The sequence below is a fragment of the Tupaia chinensis genome, unplaced genomic scaffold, assembly GCF_000334495.1.
Source record: "Tupaia chinensis unplaced genomic scaffold, TupChi_1.0 Scaffold000661_1, whole genome shotgun sequence".
Classification (NCBI taxonomy): domain Eukaryota; kingdom Metazoa; phylum Chordata; class Mammalia; order Scandentia; family Tupaiidae; genus Tupaia; species Tupaia belangeri.
This window is the reverse complement of record NW_006160183.1, coordinates 273,849-295,434: the sequence shown is the minus strand read 5'-3', so window position 1 is coordinate 295,434 and position 21,586 is coordinate 273,849. Positions and strand designations below refer to the sequence as shown.

At 51.0% G+C, this 21,586-nt stretch overlaps 1 protein-coding gene across 1 annotated transcript in view; it reads left to right on the top strand.

Moving 5' to 3' along the window:
• TTC7A (tetratricopeptide repeat domain 7A) overlaps positions 1–21,586 on the top strand; it is a 142,337-nt gene that overhangs the window by 67,425 nt on the left and 53,326 nt on the right. The window contains 6 exon segments of the mRNA XM_006159882.3: positions 4,460–4,597; positions 5,108–5,191; positions 9,807–9,911; positions 17,960–18,077; positions 18,189–18,246; positions 19,580–19,652. Coding sequence (XP_006159944.1) covers positions 4,460–4,597; positions 5,108–5,191; positions 9,807–9,911; positions 17,960–18,077; positions 18,189–18,246; positions 19,580–19,652 — 576 coding nt within the window.

Sequence of the window (21,586 nt, the reverse complement as noted above, 5' to 3'; positions counted from 1 at the left end):
CAGCATGCTGGCAGTGCTGAGCTGTTGGATGATGGGGGATGGGAAGCAGCATTGTTTCTTTGGCTTCCCCTCTTCTGATCTACGGGAGGATTTGGGGCAAATGTTCTTTTGTCTAGGAGAGGCTGTCTTAGGAGAAGAGCCAGAGGAACGAAAGCTAGGAGCAGGGACAGCTGTGTGAGCCTGCCCAGGATTAAATGCACGGGTTAAGCAAGAACAGCCCATCCCAGGGGTAGGGAGCCTAGGGGTGGGCTTCGACTTTGGGCTATGGCACTAGGCAGGGAGAAACCAGGGGAGAATATTCTGCCATTATGCCAAGAACAGTAAGGAGGATGATGGTGAGAAGGTTTAAATCCAGGTATTACTTTAAGAATTGCAAGTGTATTAACGTCTGTTACTTTTTTTTTTTTTTTGCTATAGGGCATGTGCACTTGCCAGAGAGAAAGACAGAAGATAAAGTGAGAAAGTACTCTCCTAGGATGATAGCCATGTCGCAATCTCTTCTCCTCCAGTCTCTTCTCAGGATTTTGGGCGTGCACATGTGCCTGGCATTTTTTTTTTTCAAGCTGCTGGATCCGAGACTCGAACCACGCTATCGTCCATATGGGATCCAGCTGCTTTAACCACCACATCACCGGCTGGCTCATCTAGAGCATTTTCTGATGAAGGCAGAATTCTGAGGCCATTTAAATGGTGGAAGGGAAAGAATGTGGCTGAGAGTAGCTCAAGGCATGGTAGGTACTGCTGGGGCTTGGGGGGTATAGTGTGGAATGAGAGCATGGGACAGCTGGGTGGGCGTCAGAAATCCCAGTAGCATCCAAGGCCCTGGCCTCTGAAGCTTGCTGCACATGAATTCCTACCCTGTGTGATTTCCTTCTCTCTGCCCCGGTTTCCCCCTACCCCACCCTGTTGCCATGGTTGTGTACTCTGGCACTGCCCAGCAACCACCCAAGCATTTCATAGCAGCCGTGTCCCAAACCCCTAGTAACTGCCCAGCTAACTTCTGTTTCTGGCTGTCCTCAGGGAAACTATGCCTCTCTTGGCACAGGTGCCAGTTGGTACAAATCCCAAAGACCCCCAGGAAAACACCTCCCCTGCTGTTGGCCTGTTGGTGGATCCAGTCACCAGGCAGAGGATTTGCACTACTGAGATCCTTTTTTCTGTTCCTATTCTTTTGACCTAATTAATGCCCAGTTCTGAAAGTCCACCCTTCCCTCCCACCATACACACACTCAGAGACACTGTTCTCTTAAAGGTCAAGGTTTCACGTGGACAAGGGGGAGTATCTACGTCTGCCCTAGAACCTTTCTCTCTCAAGATACTTGCTCTACGCTGGTATATTGAATAGGTTTTTTCTTCTTTTTTTGAGAATTATTTTTTTAACTTTATTTATTTTAATTTGACAAGAGAGGGACAGAGTGAGAAAGAGAGAGAAAAGGAAAGAGAGAAAGCAAGCCACCAGGTCCAGGACTCAAACCATGGTCGGCCATGTGGGAATTCAGTACCCTTAACCACCATGCCACCTGTCAGCCCCATGAATTCAGTAAAGTTTTGTGTGTGAGACTGTACTAGGGACTCTGAGCTTAACCGTGAGTAAGAACTGGCAAACGAGCCAGGGATATGCAAGACGGAGGTATGTAAGTACAAGAAGCGCCTGACCTCCCTGGAGTGATAAATTGGGATGGCACCTGCAGAAGGGGCACCTGAGTTGGGCTGCAAGGAATCAGAAGGTATCCAGGTTGACAGAGGGAACCGCAGCACGACCAGGCCATTGTAGGGATGGAGAAGCTGGCCAGGTGGGTAGCCACAGAAATGAGTTTAGACTTTCTCTTGAGGGCCATGGAAATAGCTTATTGCTCACCATCTTATGACCATGACCAGGCTGCCCATCCCAGACCCCGGATATGCCAAACCAGGCTTGCCTGACTCCCCTAGAAAAGTGCCACCCTACATGGGTGACCGCCATTCAATTCCTGGACCTGGTGACTTGCTTGCTCACTTTCCCTCTCTCTTTCTCTGTCTTTCTCTCTGGGAAAATTCTAATAAAATAATAATAAAATTAAATAAATTATAAAGAAAAAAATTCTTAAAAGAAAAAGAAAGGTGCCGCCTCTGCTAACTGCCTGTCTCCACCTCCCTCCATCATGACCCCTCCCTCCCACAGTATTCTAGGCCAAGTTCCTTTGGGTGTGTGCATCCTCATCCAGTGTTGCTACAACTTACACTTCAATAGCTCCTCCCTGGTCTCCCTGAGGGCAGGGTCTTTGTCTCTCCCAACCTCCTAGTTCCTAACCACTCTCTTCCCAGTCTGCCTGATGGAGGCTGCCTCATAGGGCCCCACCCTGGGTGGGAAGTTGCTGGAGGTGCTGGAGCTGGGAGGTACATGGCAGGGATAGAGCGAGGGTTGTGTTCATGCTTGGCTCAGTAAAACAGCTCCAACCAAGCCTCTCCCTAGGATTTCTTCTCTCTTCCTGGTGAAGGCAGTATGGGTGACTTTCACTGGGAAGGAGGAGGATTTCTAGGCACTTTCTCTGTCTGCCTCCTCTCCCTTAACCCTTTGGAGCTCCGGAGCAGCTCCTGTTTACCAGGTGAGCTCCAGTGCTCAGCCTTTCTGGGGATTTCCTAGCATCCTCAGTACCCTCTCCTGGGCCTGTCTATGTCCATAGTGGAGTGGGCAGCATTCACTGAATGTGGCCAGAGCGGCAGCTGTCAGGACTCCTGGCCACTGGTCTGCCTCATTGCCTGGAATGCCCCTGTGAGTGAGTCACCTCCCTGAGTCTTGGAAGCATTTTGGCTTCCAGTACTTCTAAGAGAATGCACTTCAGCCCTGAACCACAAGACACACCCAGAACCCAAAGTCTGGAGGCTGTTGGGTGTCTGCCTCTCCAGACACTTGCCCTTGGGAGCCTCAGTCCTCATCTGGAGGAAGGGAGAATAGTAATCCTGTCCCGAGTGAGACTGTGATGACCAGCTGGTAGACAGGAAGAGTGGTATGGATCTTATGATGGAGATATGGGTTTTAAGGGCCAACAGCTCCTTTTTCTTGTTAGTCAGGCTGAGTCTTCGGTCTTGAGGTCTTCCTGTGCGGGGAAGCAGAGGAGGTGAGACGGAGAGAGCAGGGCTGGAAAGAGACCACTTTGGCAGAGGGCAACAGGCCAGAAGAAGGGAAGATGCTGAAAGTAGCCAGCAGAAGCATCTGGCCAAAACCCAGCTTTGCTTCAAGCTCAGGCACACTGAGTTGGGGGGAAGGTATGGGGGTAGGAGAGTATCTATTGTCTTAGACCTCTGGATATGCCCAGCCTAGTCCCTGCCTTGTTACTGCTTAAGACCCCCTGACTCCTACAGCTCATCAGCTACTCTCTCCTGTCCTGTCTCTTCTGCCCTCAAGCCTAAGTGCTGTCTCCTGGGCGTGGAGCTGGGCAGAGGTTGGAACCACATGCCACAGACCACAGATGAGATGGTCTCAAGTCCTTGATGGGAGTTTCAGGTGCTACAAAGCTTCCTCTCTGAATTGTAAGAATCACCTGCTCATAAAGCACTTTTTCCTGTTTTTTCCTTGAGCGGCCACCTGGGAACTCTGTGAACTACTAAAATCTCCAGTGCTGGACCCCAAGAACAAAGTCCTCCAGTATGGGGATGCTTCCTCTTTGGAGGGAAACAGGAGAGTTCCATGTTTGGAAGGATCCAGGGTTAGGGCCTGGGCTGGACACAGCAGTGTTGGGAAGGAGAGTATGACATGGTCCTTGTAAAAGGTTCTTGGACGTGGAGCTAAAGAGGAAGAGAAGAGGGCACTGAGGGGCCAGGCCCAAGCGCCCTCCTGTGAGTCAGATGGCAGAGCCACCCTACCTGATCCAAGTGGTCTAAGATACTATCTGAAGCTCTTGGTATCGCTGTGGGAAATGGCAGACATGCAAAGAACTGTTCCGCAAACAACTGGCCAGTACTCAGAAATGCCAGTATTATGAAAGAAAGGCTGAAGGGCTCTTCCAGATGAAAGGATACTAAAGAGGCATGGCTGAATACCAGCATGATCCTGGATTGGATTCTGGAATGAGCAAAGAGAAACTACAGGAGACAATGAGTATGGTTACATATTAACAGAGAGAAATAAGCAAATGTGGTACATGTTAACAATTTATATGTCCAGATGAAGGGTATATGGTTATGATTCTATTCTTGCCATTTTTCTGGGTTTGAGATTTTATACAATAACAAACTGAATACTAGGAGCTTGGGCCCTCAGAACTACTCGCTCACCCTGGGCTACAGGGTGGAAGTTTTTCTTTCTTCAGAGAGGGTCTTTAGGAGGATGGGAAAAGCCCATTTCTGAAAGCAAGGCCACCTGCTTGACCTGGGACACTGGCAAAAAAGTAACAGTGACTGGACCAGCAAGGAGCGGGTCTTTAGGGACAGGTACCTGCTTATCTTCTGTCCTCACTCCCAAACAATGTCCTATCCACAGGCAACTCGGGATGTGGTGCTCAGCCGGGTGCCGGAGCAGGAGGAGGATCGGACAGTGAGCCTGCAGAATGCTGCGGCCATCTATGACCTCCTGAGCATCACGCTGGGCAGGAGGGGGCAGTACGTCATGCTCTCTGAGGTATGGCTGGCCATGCAGTCCATTCACTCCCTAGAGGTCATGTAGCACATAAAGAGAACCAGATGGGACCACTATGTGCCCTTTCTCCACTTGCCACTTCTCTGCTGGGCTGCTGTGCCACTTACTGGCAGTATGACCTATTGAGAAGAATGAGTTAATACACGCAAAAAGCTGAGAACAGTGCCACACACAGTAATAAAGGTGTTAGCTGTTATTTTCATTGAATATGTGTTCTGTAAGCACTTTCATAAATGTTATTTCATTTGCTCTTCATCATCAACCTAAGATCATATGCATGTTATGGGAGTGGAAACTAAGGGCCAGAGAGGGTGAGAGACATGTGCAGGGTCACACAGATGCCAGCAGCAGAGACTGAATTACCCTTGGATTTCCAATAGGAACGAAGTATGGGCCTCCTGCAGCCTTCTGAGGCCAGTGACTTAGGGAAGATTTGAGATGGCTGGGGTAGGAGGGGAAGTGGGCAAGTACTGACAATCTCTCTCTCCTCAGTGCCTGGAGCGAGCCATGAAGTTTGCATTTGGAGAATTTCACCTTTGGTACCAAGTGGCCCTGTCCATGGTGGCTTGTGGGAAGGTAAGGACTGGAGACTGCACCCTCACCCTTGAGGCTCGGCTCTCCTCTGTTCCCCCTCAATGTGGACAGTGGGCCTTTCTGAAGCTAGGTGCCAAGAGAGAGTGTGGGGCTGAGACTGAGAACTGTTACGTAGCAGCTCATTTGAATTACTCCAGGTAAGTGAGGAGCTTGGGCAGGGCTACACCAGCAACTTGCATGATCTCAGGTTCATGTGAGAGTCGCAAGTGCCCAGTGTGCAGTTGTGTGTCTGTGAATGCTTTTCTCTGAGTACATGTGCATGAATGGGGGCATTGAACCTCTTCTGGTGAGTCGATGGGTAGGACTGCATAAGACAGAATGGGCTGTGACTCCAGGTGAGGGGAGCATTGCTCCCTTTTTATCTTAAGCTCTCTTCCTGCCCACTGACTATAGCATCAGGAAAAAGGAGAACTTGCCTAGGAGGGAGGGGTCGATGGTGGAGTGGAGCTGCAGCTCCTCAAGGGGAGTTTGGAATAAGAACTGCATGATGGATGTGGTTGGGGGCACCTGGGTGGGCACAAAGTCAAGTGGGGCACTGCCTAGAACTGGGAGCACCAGGGCATGCATTTGCCCTCCAGCCACTCAGCCGCGATGCTGGCACCCCTGGTTTTCCCTCTGATCAGAATGATACTTATGTAAGCCTCTATTTTAAGCAGTGACTTGAAAGGAAAACCTTTCTGGAGCTGGGTGTTGGGGCTGAGGATGCTATGAATACAGGAAATAAGGTGGCATGAGCTTGCAGCTCATTCCAAGAGCTGTAAATACACAGCCCTTTCACGGGGCTGAGGGAATTCCTCGCCCCCTGGCCCATCTGTGCCACGTTCCATTTCTAGCCCCACAGCCATCTCTGAGGAGGGCCCTCCCAGGCTTGCCACTGCCTCCTCCACTAATGGAGTGGGGGTGCCAGCCAACTCTGGGCCACAGGAGCTGAGGCAGGCCAGGTCCTGGCAGGCAGCAGGAAGAAAAGCAGCCTGACAGGCAGGAAGAGGCTGGGGAGATACAGCAGAGAATCAATGGGGGAGCCTTTTTTCCTACTCTCTCCATCCCCTCTCCCCAAAACCTGTTTCCCCTCCCCATCAAATCGACCACCTCCTAGAGTATCTTGATGTCACAACATAATCTTGGCTCTGCCCCCCAGGGTCTCGTCAAGGCTCAGGGAGAATTCAGAATACAGGGTGATGCCCCAGTCCTCCAAGAGCTAGGAATTATAAGACACTCTCCTAAGGAGCCTCATGGGGTGTGGGTAGACAGATGCCAACAGGAGCAGGCAGCATTCTGGGGTGAGTAGATGACATGGGGAAAGGTGAAGAGCCAAAAAGGTGAGCCATAGATGGGGACAGGAAGATCTTCAAAGTATCAATCCACCTGGGATAGCAGGGGTGGGGGGAGGAGAAGGTGGGAATGGAACTAGGTGGAGCCCAAGCTCCTACAAGGAGCCGGACAGAGAGCTCTCAGTGGCTGGGGCACTTCATCTTTTCTCCAGGAAGCAGACAATGCTCCTCTAATCTTGTGAGATTGACCAGGGAGACGGAGAGTCCCAGGGCCATGGTGGTGGTTTGTTCCCTTCTGTGGGTCATGGACCCCTCCTCAGAAAAATACACTGCACACAGAAGTTAACTTTGAGTTCTGAGAGGTCTTCTGGAAGTCTCAGCTCAGAAGGTGTCATGATAGTCTCAGAGGTCAGGGGTCTTCTACCTCCTCACCAAGAAGCAGCTGGGCTCAGAGAGGTCCAAACACAGCTGGCACCATCCAAGCTGGTTTCCTGGCCTGAATTCTTCACAGGCTTGCTAGGTGGGCACAGGAATGGGCTCACAGGCAGGAGTTGGAACGTGAGGCTTCTTGGGGTGGAGACACTGGGTCATACCCATTGTGCATGCAGTGCAGCAGGAGATTGTTCTGGAAGACACTCTCCACCTGCTAGGGAAGCCTGCACACCAGATCAATCTGCCTTGTTGTCCCAAGTAGCCCTGAGGAGTGGCCAGACATTGCTTTGCCAAGAGCCTAAGGTAGGAATCAAGGTTCTATGCCTATTGGGCCTTCCAAAAGGTGAAGCTGGGCAAATATAAATATATCTGGGACTTCAACCTGCAGGAATAACAGATGAGTTCCTTGGCATGATTTAGGTCGTTTCTTCTCTTGGTCTCTGAAAAGGAATTGCATTGGCTGTGTTGCTAGGTAACCGGCATGACAAAAAAAAAAGGGCCCTGCTGCTCCCACTGCTAAGTCCTCAGATGGCTCCTGAAATAGCATGAGTTTTTTTGTCTGCCTCAGGGCAGGGTGGAAAGGGGTAGGAATGGAATGTGGAGGGTTAGGGTTAGAGAATCCAGCATTTTAAGGATCCAAGGGTCAGAAGCCTAGAGAAGGAGCTTGAGGGAGATGCCTGAGGCTTGCTAGGGTGTATAGATGGAGGGTGCCTTGGTGAGGAGCGTGTGGGAGATTCACAGACAGGGTCTCAGAAGGAGACAGATGGCCTGAAAACACCCCAAGCCCCTCATGTGGCCTTCCTTGCCCCAGCCCACCCTGTGCTACTTCCTGGCCTGCTCGAATGGTCACTTGCTTAATACCTTCTTGGTCTTGGCCTTCCTCCCCCCTTGTTTTCTGAGAGAGCAACAAGGGATGGTAGTATTTGCTGCCTTCTTTACCCAGCTTGTCTGTGGACCCCTTAGAGCCAAGAGCCATGGCCTCTAAATCCTGCAGCGATTCAGCCAGCCCTGGTTCAGTATTGGGTCCAGAGCAGACCTCAACGAAAACACCTGCAATTGGCCTAATAAGTCCAGTCAAGAACCCTGGCAAATCTCTCACGTCTGGGTTGAGAAAAGCTTTTCCTTAGATGGTGAGAAAGAAAGATATGGCTGGGGAGGGCGTCCAGGGTAGACATGATTGAGGGAGATGCCTGAGGCTTGCTAGGGTGTATAGATGGAGGGTGCCTTGGTGAGGAGCGTGTGGGAGATTCACAGACAGGGTCTCAGAAGGAGACAGATGGCCTGAAAACACCCCAAGCCCCTCATGTGGCCTTCCTTGCCCCAGCCCACCCTGTGCTACTTCCTGGCCTGCTCGAATGGTCACTTGCTTAATACCTTCTTGGTCTTGGCCTTCCTCCCCCCTTGTTTTCTGAGAGAGCAACAAGGGATGGTAGTATTTGCTGCCTTCTTTACCCAGCTTGTCTGTGGACCCCTTAGAGCCAAGAGCCATGGCCTCTAAATCCTGCAGCGATTCAGCCAGCCCTGGTTCAGTATTGGGTCCAGAGCAGACCTCAACGAAAACACCTGCAATTGGCCTAATAAGTCCAGTCAAGAACCCTGGCAAATCTCTCACGTCTGGGTTGAGAAAAGCTTTTCCTTAGATGGTGAGAAAGAAAGATATGGCTGGGGAGGGCGTCCAGGGTAGACATGAAGCAGTCGATATCCATTGTATAGCTGCCAGTCACTCACACCCTGCTATAGACAGGCAAGCCTTCCAGAGCTTCCATGTCCTCAGTGTTGCCTCCTGAGTTGCTGAGGAGGGTGAGAGCTAATTAAAGGTGGGGAGCTTAGCCCATGGTAGGACCCATTATGTGGAAACTGTCATCATTACACATGCACACCATACACACGTATACACACACCCTGCCTACCTGTGGGGTATGTAGGTACAGAGAGGTACGCTACTAAGTTTCCTGGAAAAGCCATGGACTCAGAATGTTCCAGCTGAGAGAGAGAGAAGCAGGGAAACACACCGCCTGTCTGCCCAGGGTAGTTACCACAACGGCAGAATAGGGTGGTGGTTAAGAATTAGAGCTAGGCTGTATGCAAACCCCAGCTCAGCCACTAATGGGCTGTTTGGCTTCGAACAACCTATTTGACTTTTCAGCACTTCCGTGTCCTGATCTGTAAAGTAGGGTCATACTACCTCATGAGAGTGTTGTGAAAATTAAATGACTTAATATTTATAAAGCTCTTAGGACAAAGGTCAGCAAACTTTTCTGTCAATGGTCAAGTAGACATTTTTTAATAGAATTATTTATTTAACTTTTATTTGTTATTATTTTTTAATTTTATCATAGATACAGAGAAAGAGAGAGAAAGGGAAAGTGAGAAAGCAAGCCGTCAGGTTCAGGACTTGAACCTCAGTTAGCCATGTGGGAGTCCAGTGCCCTTAAACACCATGGCATCTGCTGGCCCCCTAAGTAGACATTTTTTGCTTGGCAAAAAAACTATTGCATACCTATTCTACTTTGTCATTGTATTGTGAAAATAGCCATAGTCAATATATTAATGACTGGGCATGGCTGTGTTCCAATAAAACTTAGGTTACAAAAATGGGCAGAGAGTCATATTTGGCCTGTGGGGTATGTTTTGCTGATCCCTGACTTAGAACAATACCTGGTACTTAGTAAGAGCTTGGTAAGTGTTCTTAGCATCTTTTGATCATATTCATGCATGGCCCTCCCCCCACACTTGCCATCCACAACATGAATGAGTCTTCTTCTTTGCCATTGGAAAGAAAGGGGCAGAACAAGGACTGCTTATTCTACTCCCCCCACTGTAGGCATAAAGCAACCCAATCTGTGGAGACCCAAGACTGTGGGTGACGGTGTTTCCTGCTCTTCCTTCTGCAGTCGGCCTATGCTGTGTCGTTGCTGCGGGAGTGTGTGAAGCTGCGGCCCTCAGACCCCACCGTGCCCCTGATGGCTGCCAAGGTCTGCATTGGGTCCCTGCACTGGGTGAGTGAACTTGGGACAGGGGAGGCCAGGCTCAGATCCTGGTGGCTTCCTGTGGGCAGATGGCAGCAGGAGGGCAGACAGTAGGGTGAGCCCAACTCGGTGTGTATTTTAAGGTACATGCTTGGTATATGGGTAAGTCATAGGGACAGGGAGAAAGGCTTCTGAAAGACAGCAGCAAGTCTTCCACTCAGATAACGTCCACTTTGTGCTTCAGATTTGAAATTTGGAGAATAGAGCTACCCTACCTGCCTAGCTGTAGGGATAATGAGCAAGACCTTGGAGTTACCTGACACAGCCTCATTTCAGAAGCTTCAGATATTATAACACAATATCTAAGAACCTGTGCAGCATGATTCTGAGTGGTCAGAGCCCACTCTCATCAGAATGAGAAGGTGGTCTCTTCTGTCAGCCCCATTCCAGGGTCTGGCTGCTACTCCATAGACCAAGAGTCTATGAGGACTCTTGGTCCTATGATACTGAGCCCAGGGATGGGGCCCATGTAGGGCTACCCCCTTAAAGTCTTTCTTGGCTTTCTAAAGTCCCAATCAGCCTCCTGATGTCAGGAGTGGCCCTATCTCTATTCCTATTTCTACCTGCTGAGTGACACAAAACAAGTATATTATCCCTCCAAGCAATGACCATCAGTCCCATCCCCTCCACATCTCCTCTTCTTCAGGCTAGGTAGTCCCAATTCCTTCATCTGCCAAAGTGAGTGCTTTGCCGGAGGGCAGCTGGCCCTCACTTCCTGCTGGTCTGATCTCCCCAGCCCACCCCTTGCTCAGTTCTAAAGCAGCAGGAGCCAGGCTCCAGCTGTGTACAGCAGACACTTCATGATTAGCAGCCATTATAGCTCCTCTGGCCACTCTCCCCTCCTGCGACATCCAACAGTCAGACCATGCTTGGGAAAGCAGGTGATAAGCTCCCTGTAAATTCTGTGTTCTAACCCTTCCCTCCGAGGACTGGAAACCAACACCATCCCTCTCTGGGGTCCCTGCCCTGTTGTCCTGGTAAGACTCACCTCCTCCCTGCTGCAGAGAGAGAAAAGCCTAGCATCTGGCCCTTGAGCTCTATGGTCTTCATTCTAGCTGGGGAGAATTATCTGAGACCAATCCTTTCACAGGCTGTAGGTTTTTGGAAGGGGCCACATGATGAGGTGGGTATGTTTCACTGCCCACCCACTCGGTGGTCTTCAGTAGGGCCCATAATCTCACTAGACATAAGTTTCTTCATCTGTAAAATAGAAATAATAGCAATCTCTTTCAGCCGTGACATAAATGACATAAAGTGTGGAGAGGGCTGGATAGGTCAGGAAGGGTCAGGGAAGAGGAGGCCTCGGACTGGGCTTAGAGGCCGGGAAAAGATACAGGCAGGCCAGTGGCAGACCCTTTTATCACAGCTTGCTTTCCCTAGCCTTATGATTAGAAAGGAACCCACTTGTTCCCTGGGTCTTCGTGAGAAGACTGTTGGCATCTTGCTCTCTAGTGATTAAACACTTAATCCCTCATGATTAAGCACTTCAAATGAAGGTGGTGTGACATACCAGAGAGGAAGAGACCCAGGCTGAGCACATGCAGCAGAAATGGTGGGTTCAGAGGGGTGGGCTCCCCAACCCTTGCTTGTTCCCAGGGCTTCTGAGAGGGGCCTCAAGCTCATCACTAGGAGGAAGCCCAAAATACTCATCTCTCTGGGGGTGGGACGGAGGAGGGCATCTGTGCTCCTACAGGCTGCCAGCTCTGAGGTAGCTGCAGGTCCACCCAGCCAATGGCTGCCCTTGCCAGGAAGCCCTAAATTTAGGTCTTCCCACCACGGAGGAGCTGTTTCCCTCAGCAGCATAATTACAGTAATTATGTGCATTCGGATTACATGGTAATAAAATTAGGATCAAATCAGTCCAAATTGAAATCAGATGAGTTAGGAGCAAAGTAATCAATGACAACATAAATAGAAAAGCCCAAAAGGAAATTTAAACAAGCAGACTTGTCATCAGAATCAGGGCAAAGGGTGAGTTATTTAACCTCAGCTGAGCAGCCTATGTGGGTTTAGGGGCCAAGGATTAAATCAGACGCAGGCTAGAGTAAGGTCTTGCTGGTTGCTGGGGGTGGGCTCCTGGCAGCCTTCCCTAGTCTGGAAGCCTCTATTCCCTGTACCTCCTAAAGTCTTGTTTATACCTGGCTGGACATAGATCGCATATCATTGAAGATAGAAACTGGCTCTCTTTGAAACCCCAGCCCAGAAACCCCAGTGCCTGGTATTCATAAAATGCCCCTGAGCATAGTCACTTGGCAATGAATTCTTTTTTATAAGGTACTTGTCTTCCCAACTAGAGGAGACCTCTTCACTTACCATGTCTCATGCTGACTTCCCCCTCGCAAGGACGCCTGCATGTTGTAGGTGTTCCTAATAACTTAGAAAGTGACACTCGCCCCACCTGGCCAGGAAAGGATGGTTGCGAGATCTATATTTGGTTCCGTGGTTCTCCCTGTTCTCTGTGGCTAATTCTTACTCCCTGGGTTGGTGCTACGCAGAGAGCAGGCTATGGTGTAGCCGAGGGCAGCTTGTTCTCCAGGGGGGGCCAGAAGATGGGCATCCCAGCACTCTCTGTTCCTGAGTCTCGCAGCAGGAAGAATGGGTCTGACAAGCAGTCAGGGAGTGTTAGTGTATGGGACAGGGTGAAGATTCTGAAAGGTGTCTCACACCCCCTCCGTCTCCCTCCATCTCCTGCCTCCACAGCTAGCTATTCTGGCTCACGTCAGCCCCCAGCAGGCCCAGCCATTGCCCAACAAGCCTCATGAGCAGAGGACAGAAATCTGGGGGTGGACAATTTGGCCTGGCTTGCTGGAAAGGAGATTGAAACTGGGACATCTGAAAAACAAGTTATGCTGGATGAAACTGACCTGGGTGGCCCTGTGCCCATAGGCGGAGTACCTGCTGTCCCCACATCCTGTCCTCATACTCAGAGCCAGCATGGGACTCCCCAGGCTGGGTCTGGGCCTGAGAGCAACATTTCTCCTGGGCGGAGGCCAGACAGAAGGATTTCTGTGATCACATGCTGGCTGACCTGGGAGTATACAACAGGTGGGAGTAGCTGGGGCAGGTTTGGGGTTGGAGGGGAGATCCTTGGCCCCAGGGCTTAGCCTGAGGCTTCCTGGATATGTGTGTGTGGGATTGGGAGAAGGTTTCCCAGGCTCCGACCCAGTGAAAGCAGTACAAAAACCAGAAAGGCCTGCATGGCAGCCTACTGCCTTGGCATGGACAGCATTCTGCCAGGGTCTCCATTTTGGGGCCAGAGGAAAACAAGATGTACACATTTTTTGGTACCCCTCCAAATGCAATTATTTACAATTCAGCTAACGTAATGAGTGGAAACTTGCATAGGCAAAGATGATGGGGCGTGCATGTGTGCTGTGTGTCCCAGACAGGAGACGAGGCTGTGAAACGATGGGGCACGCTCTCCTTTGGCAAGGTCTGTAGCATCACAGACCTCTCTCATCTTTCCCTGAGGTGGGAAGCAGTGCTTTGAGGGCACAGAAGCTAGAGTTCAAATACCCACCAACTCCCTCTCCAGCTGTGTGACTTGGAGGGAATAATTTACCTTCCCTGTGTCTCAGTTTCCTCATCTGTAACCTGGAAATAGCTATGTTCATGGTCATGGAGTAGCAGGGAACACCAGAGTTGAGAGAGGTGTGACCCTGCCTAGCATGTCGCAGGTACCTGTAAATGGTAGCTGTCACAGTTATAACACCTTCAAAAGAGCAGACACTCAAAAAGAATGTGCCTTTAAGTTTTTGCCTTCGTTTTCCAAACTCAGGAGTGGGCAGAGCCAGGAGGATGGATTAAGTGCTTATGAGGCAGAGAAAAAAGAGTGCCAACCCTCCTGCCACCAGCTTGTAGAAATTAAGAAGACTGCCTACCTTCCAAGGAAAAAAATGGGGATTTTTTTTCAGTAGAACAGCTAGCAGTAGGCTTAACAGTAGGTTCAGGGCTCTGTGGGAAGAAACAAGGAGGTGGGGGAAGTGTTCTTTAAATGAAGCTCTGTAGGCTCAGAAATGAACTTTCTCTAGTTCTCAGGAAGAAAGGAAGATTCGGGAACCAGCAGTTAGTGTAACGGCTATGTCACTGGATTCCCACGTAGTCGACCGTGGTTCACGTCCCGGACCTGGTGGCTTGGAACTCACGCCGGGCGCGTGTGCGTGTGTGCCCAAGATCCTGAGAGGAGAATGGAGAAGGGATTGCAGCGTGACCATCCTCCCTGAGGAGTGATTTCTCGCTTTCTGTCTCTATGTCTCTCTCTGTCTGTCTGGCGAGCGCACACGCCCTATAGCAAAAACCTCTCAAAAAAAAAGAAAGGAAGATTCCAAGGGTAAAACCTCTTTGGCCCACTACAAAGTGAATGAGGCAGCCCTGAGCACCAGCAAAGTGTGCAAGCAGGGAGTCTGTCTGTGTAGGAACCAAATTAGGAAAACTGGTGAGATACAGGTACTTGTAAAGTCAGAAGATTTTTCCTTACTGACATAAAGCAAAAACAATGGGTCAAAACAATATATACCCTTCAATGTATGCTTTTACCAAAGGGTCAGAGAAGAGAATGAAACACTACGGAGTGGCCATGAATTAGATTTAGCATCAGGAGTCCTGGGTTGGAAATAAAGTTCTGCCATTTCCTAGGCAGGTGGCCTTAGGTCACTTAAGGTGCCTGTGCCTCAGAACCTTTGGCGGTAAAATACCTTCCATCAATAGATGTGGTGCTGTGAAAATGCCAGGAGCCCCTCCATCACTGTCAAATTGCAAGGGAGGATGCAGAGGCAGATCTTCACCTGGTTAGTGTGACGAGGAGACATGGCTGGACAATGGTAAAGAGGGTACTAAAGAGCAACGTGTCATTGAGAGGAGAAAGGTTGCAAAGAATTCTGAAAACCTCTTACCCTGGAAGTATTTTGATGAGCAAGGAGGGCCCAGCGCCATAACCTGAGCTTGTTAAAACAGCAGCCATGGGACCAGCAGTTAGCGTAATGGCTATGTCACTGGACTCCCACGGACTATGGTTTCACTGGACTCCCACGTAGTCGACTATGGTTCAAGTCCTGGACCTGGTGGCTTAAAACTCATGCCAGGCGCCTGTTCATGCGTGCCCAAGATCCCGAGAGGAGAATGGAGAAGAAGGGATTGCGGTGTGGCCATCCCCCCTGGGGGGTGATTTCTCTCTTTCTGTCTCTCTGTCTCTCTCTGTCTGTCTGGCGAGCACACGCGCCCTATAGCAAAAGCCTCTCAAAAAAAAAAACAAAAAAACAAAAAACAGCAGCCACCAGCTGTTAACTTTGAGGCCACAGGAGGAAGTGTGTGGAGACTGGAAATGACTCCTGGCACCAGGTGAGGAGGAAGATGACTAAGATGGTTGTAGGAGGACAGGTGCTGGGCTGCTCAGTGACTGTCCAGCAATGCCCTACCACCTAAGCCACTGCAGCTGGAACAGTTAGACTTTTTTTTGGTTTGTTTTGGGATTTTATTCGGGGGGGGGGGTGGCTATCGGGCATATGTGCTTATAGCGACAGAGAGAGTGAGAAAACATCCTCCATAGGATGACTATTCCACAACCCCATATTCTCCATTCTCCTCTCAGGATTTTGGGCACACATGTACATACACAGTGTGTTTTTCAAACTGCCAGGTCCAGGACTCAAAACTGTGCAGTTAGCCATGCAGGATCTAGTTGCCATAACCTCCATACCCTCTGTTGCCTGAGTTCATTTATTTGTGTGTGTTTGTTATTTCTCCTATGAACAAGCAAGAGAAACAGTGAAAGGGATAGCACCCCAACAGGGTTCCAATATTGTGAGCCATCCCCAGCCTTCAACCAGACCCATATCAGGGGCATGCACACTCACAGAGGTCTCTGGACTAAAGCCATGAAGAGCATCATGTTTTACCCTCATGCCACCATCTGACTCCAACTTTCTCTTTTTTTTTTTTTTTCGGAGAGTTTTTTGCTATAGGGTGCATGCACTTGCTGAAAAGAGAGAGAGACAGAGAGACAGAAAGCGAGAAATCACCCCCCGGGGAGATGGCCACGCCTCAATCCCTTCTCCTCCATTCTCCTCACGGGATCTTGGGCATGCACGCACACATGCCTGGTGTGAGTTTAAGCCACCGGGTCCAGGACTCAAACCATGGTCGACTACATGGGAGTCCAGCGACATAGCCATTACGCTAACTGCTGGTCCCTCCAACATTTTTTTTTTAGAGAGATTTTTGCTACAGGGCACATGCACTCATTGGAGACACAGAAATAGAAAGCGAGAAATCACTCCCTAAGGGGGATGACTATGCCACAATTCCTTTTCCTCCATTCTCCTCTCGGGATCTTGGGCACATGCCCCTTCCAGGGGCATCAGGTAGTAGTGGGGTTTCCCCAGCTACTGCCTCCCCTGGTTAAGTCCTCAGGTCTGATGATGCCAAAGGCAGAAGCCCAGCTCCCCTGACTCCCTCACCCTGTCAGTGACCAGCCTACCAGCCTAGAGGTGGCCCATTGCCTAGCTTGGCAGCATGAGCTCAGCCATGAGGCAGCTGGAGGGCTGCCCTGGTCAGCACGGGTCAGGGTGCTGGACAGGACAGTGTCTCTTTGGGACATCTAGTGACTCACTCTGTTTCTCTTGTACTGTGGCTTTATTTTCTCCCTCTCTGCATAGTGGGTTTGATCTGTGTGTTCATATAGCTCACCACAGCACTGCCCAAATGGTGGACTCAGCCCAACTTGCCTTCCCAGGGCTCATGGCCTGTCTCAGGATCTCAATTCCAACCTCCACCAGCTAAGAGGCTCTACCAGCCCAGGTGTGTCCAGGATCAGACCCCACAATGCACACAACTGCCCTCTTCTGCCAGGACAGCATAGAAGAGGGCAGGGACAGTACTGTCTTTGCTTCCAGAAGCGAGCTTGAGTTTGAATCTAGCTCCCCAGTTGGCTGACTTTGTAAGCCTGTGACTTGGGGAGACGCCCATGGTTAGGAGGCTTTGATGTCTGGGTGGCACAGAAGAGTTTGGGAGTGATGCATTCAGCCCCCTTACTGTGGGCAGTGCCAATCTTGGTAACAGAGGAAGCATCCCTGCCCTCTCTGGAAACTAGTATTCTCAGTGACATGAATTTGGGCATACTGCCACACCAAGCACGTGGGCAGATGACATTTCCTGGGTCTGGTGGAAGAGAGGGGGTTTTCTTGGAGGCATATAGAATGTGATGGGATGAGGCTGAGGCTCCTGCTGATTCCTGCCTCCCCAACCAGCCTGACGGTTGTAGGTGCCCCAGAGTGCTCATGAGGCCTGCCTCATGTGCCACTCTCGTTATGTCTCGTGATGCATGTGATGATGTGTGCACATGTGACCGCACCAGTTGGTCATTTTCCAACTGGAACAGTCCCTCCTACTCCCAGGACAGAAACAGCCCTAGGCCTTTTTCCCCTGAAAGTTTGAGCTTCTTGTCTCAAGGGAGGGAGCAAGCTTACAGATGTAGCCAGGGTGGCAGCCCGCCTGCTGTATGGGGCTGGTGAGTACCAGCGAGACTCATGTTCCCAAGGCCCAGCCCCAGAGCCCTGCCTGCACACTAACCCTGGCTCCCTGCTGTCTGCTGAGTGTGTGTGTGTGTGGGGGGGGAAGGGGGGAGTGGGGACACAGACCCAGAGCCCTGCAGAGGCCACATGAGCAGTTGCTGGCACAGACTGGCCTGGTCCTGGGCTCATGCTCTCAGAACAAGTTTTAGGGAGTTGGGGTCTCTGAAACAAGGGAAGCTTCTCTCTGTGAGAGCACAAGGCCCACAGTGGGAGAACAGGTCCAGGAAATCACTTGCTGGTAGAGATAACTCTGATGTTTCCCTTCAGTGATTGTGTGGCCTCAGCAGGCCACCTGGCTTCTCTGGTCATGCTGCCCACATGTGAAGAACTGCAGTTCTTGTCCGCTCTTACCCAGCTGCATCCTGGACTGGTGGTTATGAGTTGTCTTGCCCTTCCAGGGACAGCAGAGCCCTTGCCAGTGACCTCTATCTCTGCCTCTCTCCTTTGCAGCTGGAGGAGGCTGAGCACTTTGCCTTGATGGTGATCGGCCTTGGGGAAGAAGCTGGGGAGTTCCTCCCCAAGGGCTACCTGGCACTAGGTCTCACCTACAGCCTACAGGCCTCTGACGGTGAGTGCCTGCCCCTAAGAAGCCTCTCCCTGGGGATGACTCGATGGACAGAGCTACGTTGGCACCTCTCTGTTAGCTCCTGTTGATCAGTCTCCATCCTGTCTCCTGCAGCCACCCTGAAGTCCAAGCAGGATGAATTGCACCGGAAGGCGCTGCAGATGCTGGAGAGGTAGGACACTCCAATTCCCACAAAGGTCCCTCTTGACTTTGGTGGCATGAGGTGGTGCAATCACGTGTTTTGCTACATCCAGCCCTCTGATGTAGACAAAGCAAAGATTTATATCTCTGTTTTATGGTCAAGAAAACCACAGCTTTGCAAGGTCACACAGCAGGAAGGGACCAGCTTTGGGGCTGGGCAGACAGGTGAGCCCTACTCTCAGCTCTGGGCCTGCAACACTGGTGGAGCTCCCACTGACAGACAGAAGCTGGGGTTACAGAGCACCAGGCTCAGCCACACCTTCCCAGGGTTCAGAGCTCTAAGATGGAGATCATAACCCATTATTGCTTTGATAATTACACAAGGTAAAGCAGGAAAAACACCTTGCACAGTGTTCTACAAGTAGCAGAGGCTCAAAAAAATCTGATCCCTTCTTAACCACCTGAGGGTTATGGGACACCCTTCCCCAACCCCTAAAAGACATTTCCTGGCAGCCCAGGGTCAGGGAAGGAGGGAGAGGCAGCAAAACCCCTCCCTCTAGGGGTGCCCTCCCTTGAGCCCATTCTTACTCAGCCCTTCTTCTCCACTGCAGCTTCCACCTGAGCCTCCCTCTTCCCTCCCCTTCCTCTCTCTCTATCCTCTGGCCCATCCCATGTGTTCCATCTGAGTCCATTGCATGTGTCCCACTCCCTCTCAAGCCCTGATGTGGCAGTACTGTTGGGTAGGGCTTGGCTCAGACTCTGAGCCAGCTTCATGGGAACATATGGCATTTCAACCTCACTCTGGGGCACACTGTTCCCCAGACCAAGGAGGTGTAGGAGGTTCCAGTCCTGGCTAAGCCCCACTAAACTCTGAGGATGGGAACTTTTCCCTCTGTCCCTCACCAGCTCTTCATAACTAAGGCCTTTTGCCCAGACAGGCCATTCTTAGGCCCTCTACCCTCAGGTAGCCATGAACTTGTGCCCTATAATGGAGAGGCCATAGCTGGCCTGACAGGTACTCAGAGGTAAGGGACCAGGCCTGTGTGATGTGCATATACACACCATCTTCCACCACTCCATATTCCTACCCCTCCCTCTGAGTCTGTCTTCTCAGGGCTCACAGATGGCTCCTACCTTAGCTAGTGCCAGCCCTCTCAGAGCCACCATCCCTGCTTTGGGCTTCCTGGGGCCTTCTGTCAGAGCCATCATCTCCCACTTAGGGACTCCTCTAAAGTGGGGCTTGGCAGAATCCCCCAACATATAGTTCATAGCACCCAATTTAGGGCCAACATGCTGAAGCCCCAAGTCCCACACTGGTTACTCAGCCCTTGGTGACTGACTTGTCACTACCTCTCCCTATACAGAGCCCAGCAGCTGGCACCTGACGACCCCCAGGTCATCCTCTATGTCTCCCTGCAACTGGCCCTCGTCCGACAGGTGGGTTGTAACAATTCCTAACCCTCAGGTTCTAGGGGCTGCTGATCTTCTGGCAAGTCTTCTTACCAGCTGTGTGACCCTCTGCAAGTGACTTAACCTCTCTTTGCCTGTTTCTTTATCTGTTACTTGAGCATATTCATACCCCTCTCAGAGGGCAGACGAAGTCAGATAATGTGGGTAAAGCTGCTGACCTGTGATGGGCACAGAATAGACCGATTGGCACATGGAATTGTTTCTGGTTGGGCCTTCTATGTGACCCCAAAGATTCTGCCTGTCCCTGTGGATACCACTATCAAGGTTTGGCCTCAGGCCCAGGGCAGGGGCCTCCTATCTGCTGATCACCTGAGCCCTCTAAGACCACTGCCACCAACCCATTGGCTCTAGGTATCCCACTTCTCTCACCCATTTGGAGATGGGGGCCTGAAGCCTGGTCTCACTGGGCCCAGGAGTTTGGTCTTACTGGTACGTGTCAAGGTTTAGCCTCCTACCTGGCCTTCAGTTCGTTCAGCAAGCCGTGCTTCTCCTGACTCCAGGCTGTGTGCTGGCTGCCTCACCTTCCCCTTAATCCCTGCACTGGCCTGGCTTCTCTTGCTGCAGTTTCTCCTTGCTGGGGCCCCTTTCCTCTCATCCTACGCCTCCAGGTCCTTCTGTCTTCGCCATTTTCTCCCAGTGGCCCTGCTGTCGTTCCCGCTGTTGTTCGCTACTCCTCTCCTCTTGCACCACCCACTCCCATGACTCACCCCATCCCTCCTCCACCTCCCAGCCTATCCCAGCCCTGCTCCTCACTGCGCCCACACTCCCGAGTCCAGGTCCTGGACCAGGCCTAAGGACCTCTATATCTCTCTCTCCGGGAGCCTTGCTCTACTACCAGAACACCAGTGGAAAGATACCTGAGACTGTTTTATTTTTAGTCCTCTGTAAAAGAACCAGTGCTTTTCTTGCCAATCAAGTTAATGATAATGCTCCGGTGATGCATTTTTAAATCTGTTTAATTATTCACCCATCTATGATGACTAGCATCTATCCTCCAGAGAGATGACTGGGCCAGTCTAGTGGAGGCTGGTGAGCAGTTTCCCTGGGGCCCCTGAGTCTTAAAAACCTCAGGGAGATGAGGGTCCCCTGAATGGACTCTAAGCCAGCTCACCTGCCTCGGTCTCTAAGACTCTTCAACCAGCACCTCCTGTCCAGAGCAGTGACAGCTATGGGTTTGGGTACCTAGCCCAGGATGATGGAGTCTGCCCTAGCACAATCACCAGGGGAGGAGCAGCCTCAGGGAGGCAGCCCCGGGGAAGTTGAGCCAGCAGTGACAATGACCTTTGCTTCTTTCTCAAATTCTCCTTGAACTATTTGCAAAGCAAGGTCCTCCTGGTAGTGCCCACAGCCTGTGCAAAGGTCATGATGCAGACTGGGGACCCAGGGCCCCACAGGAGCACGGGAAGCTGTGTCTGAAGCTTGGTAAGGGGCAAGACTTACACAAACATTCATAAGGTTCCCAAGGGGATGGACCTGATGTGGATGGAGTCGCAGGAGCTAAGGCAACTCCTGGACCTGAGATCATGAGGGCAGATGTGCCTCAGAACAGATGGACAGATCTTACCCGTTCCTTAGCTTCTTGGGCTTGGGGTTCCTTGAAAAGGGAAACGCACACTTTGCAGTGTTATAGCAGCACACTATAAGACATTTTTTATACCATGTCTCATTCTCATAACCACTAAAATATCAATAGGTATGACCATTATCCTCCTGTCGCAGCAGAAAAGCTACAGCTCGGAGAAGTGAATCCCTCTTGCCCTAAGGGGCCAGACAGAAAGTGGCAGAACTGGGACCCACACCCCAACCTGACCCCAGAGCCCAGGCTCTTACACTGCAAGCTTTGAGATGGGACAGAGCGGAGGGTGTCTGTCAGCCACTAAGCAAGTGGTTTTTTTCTCTGT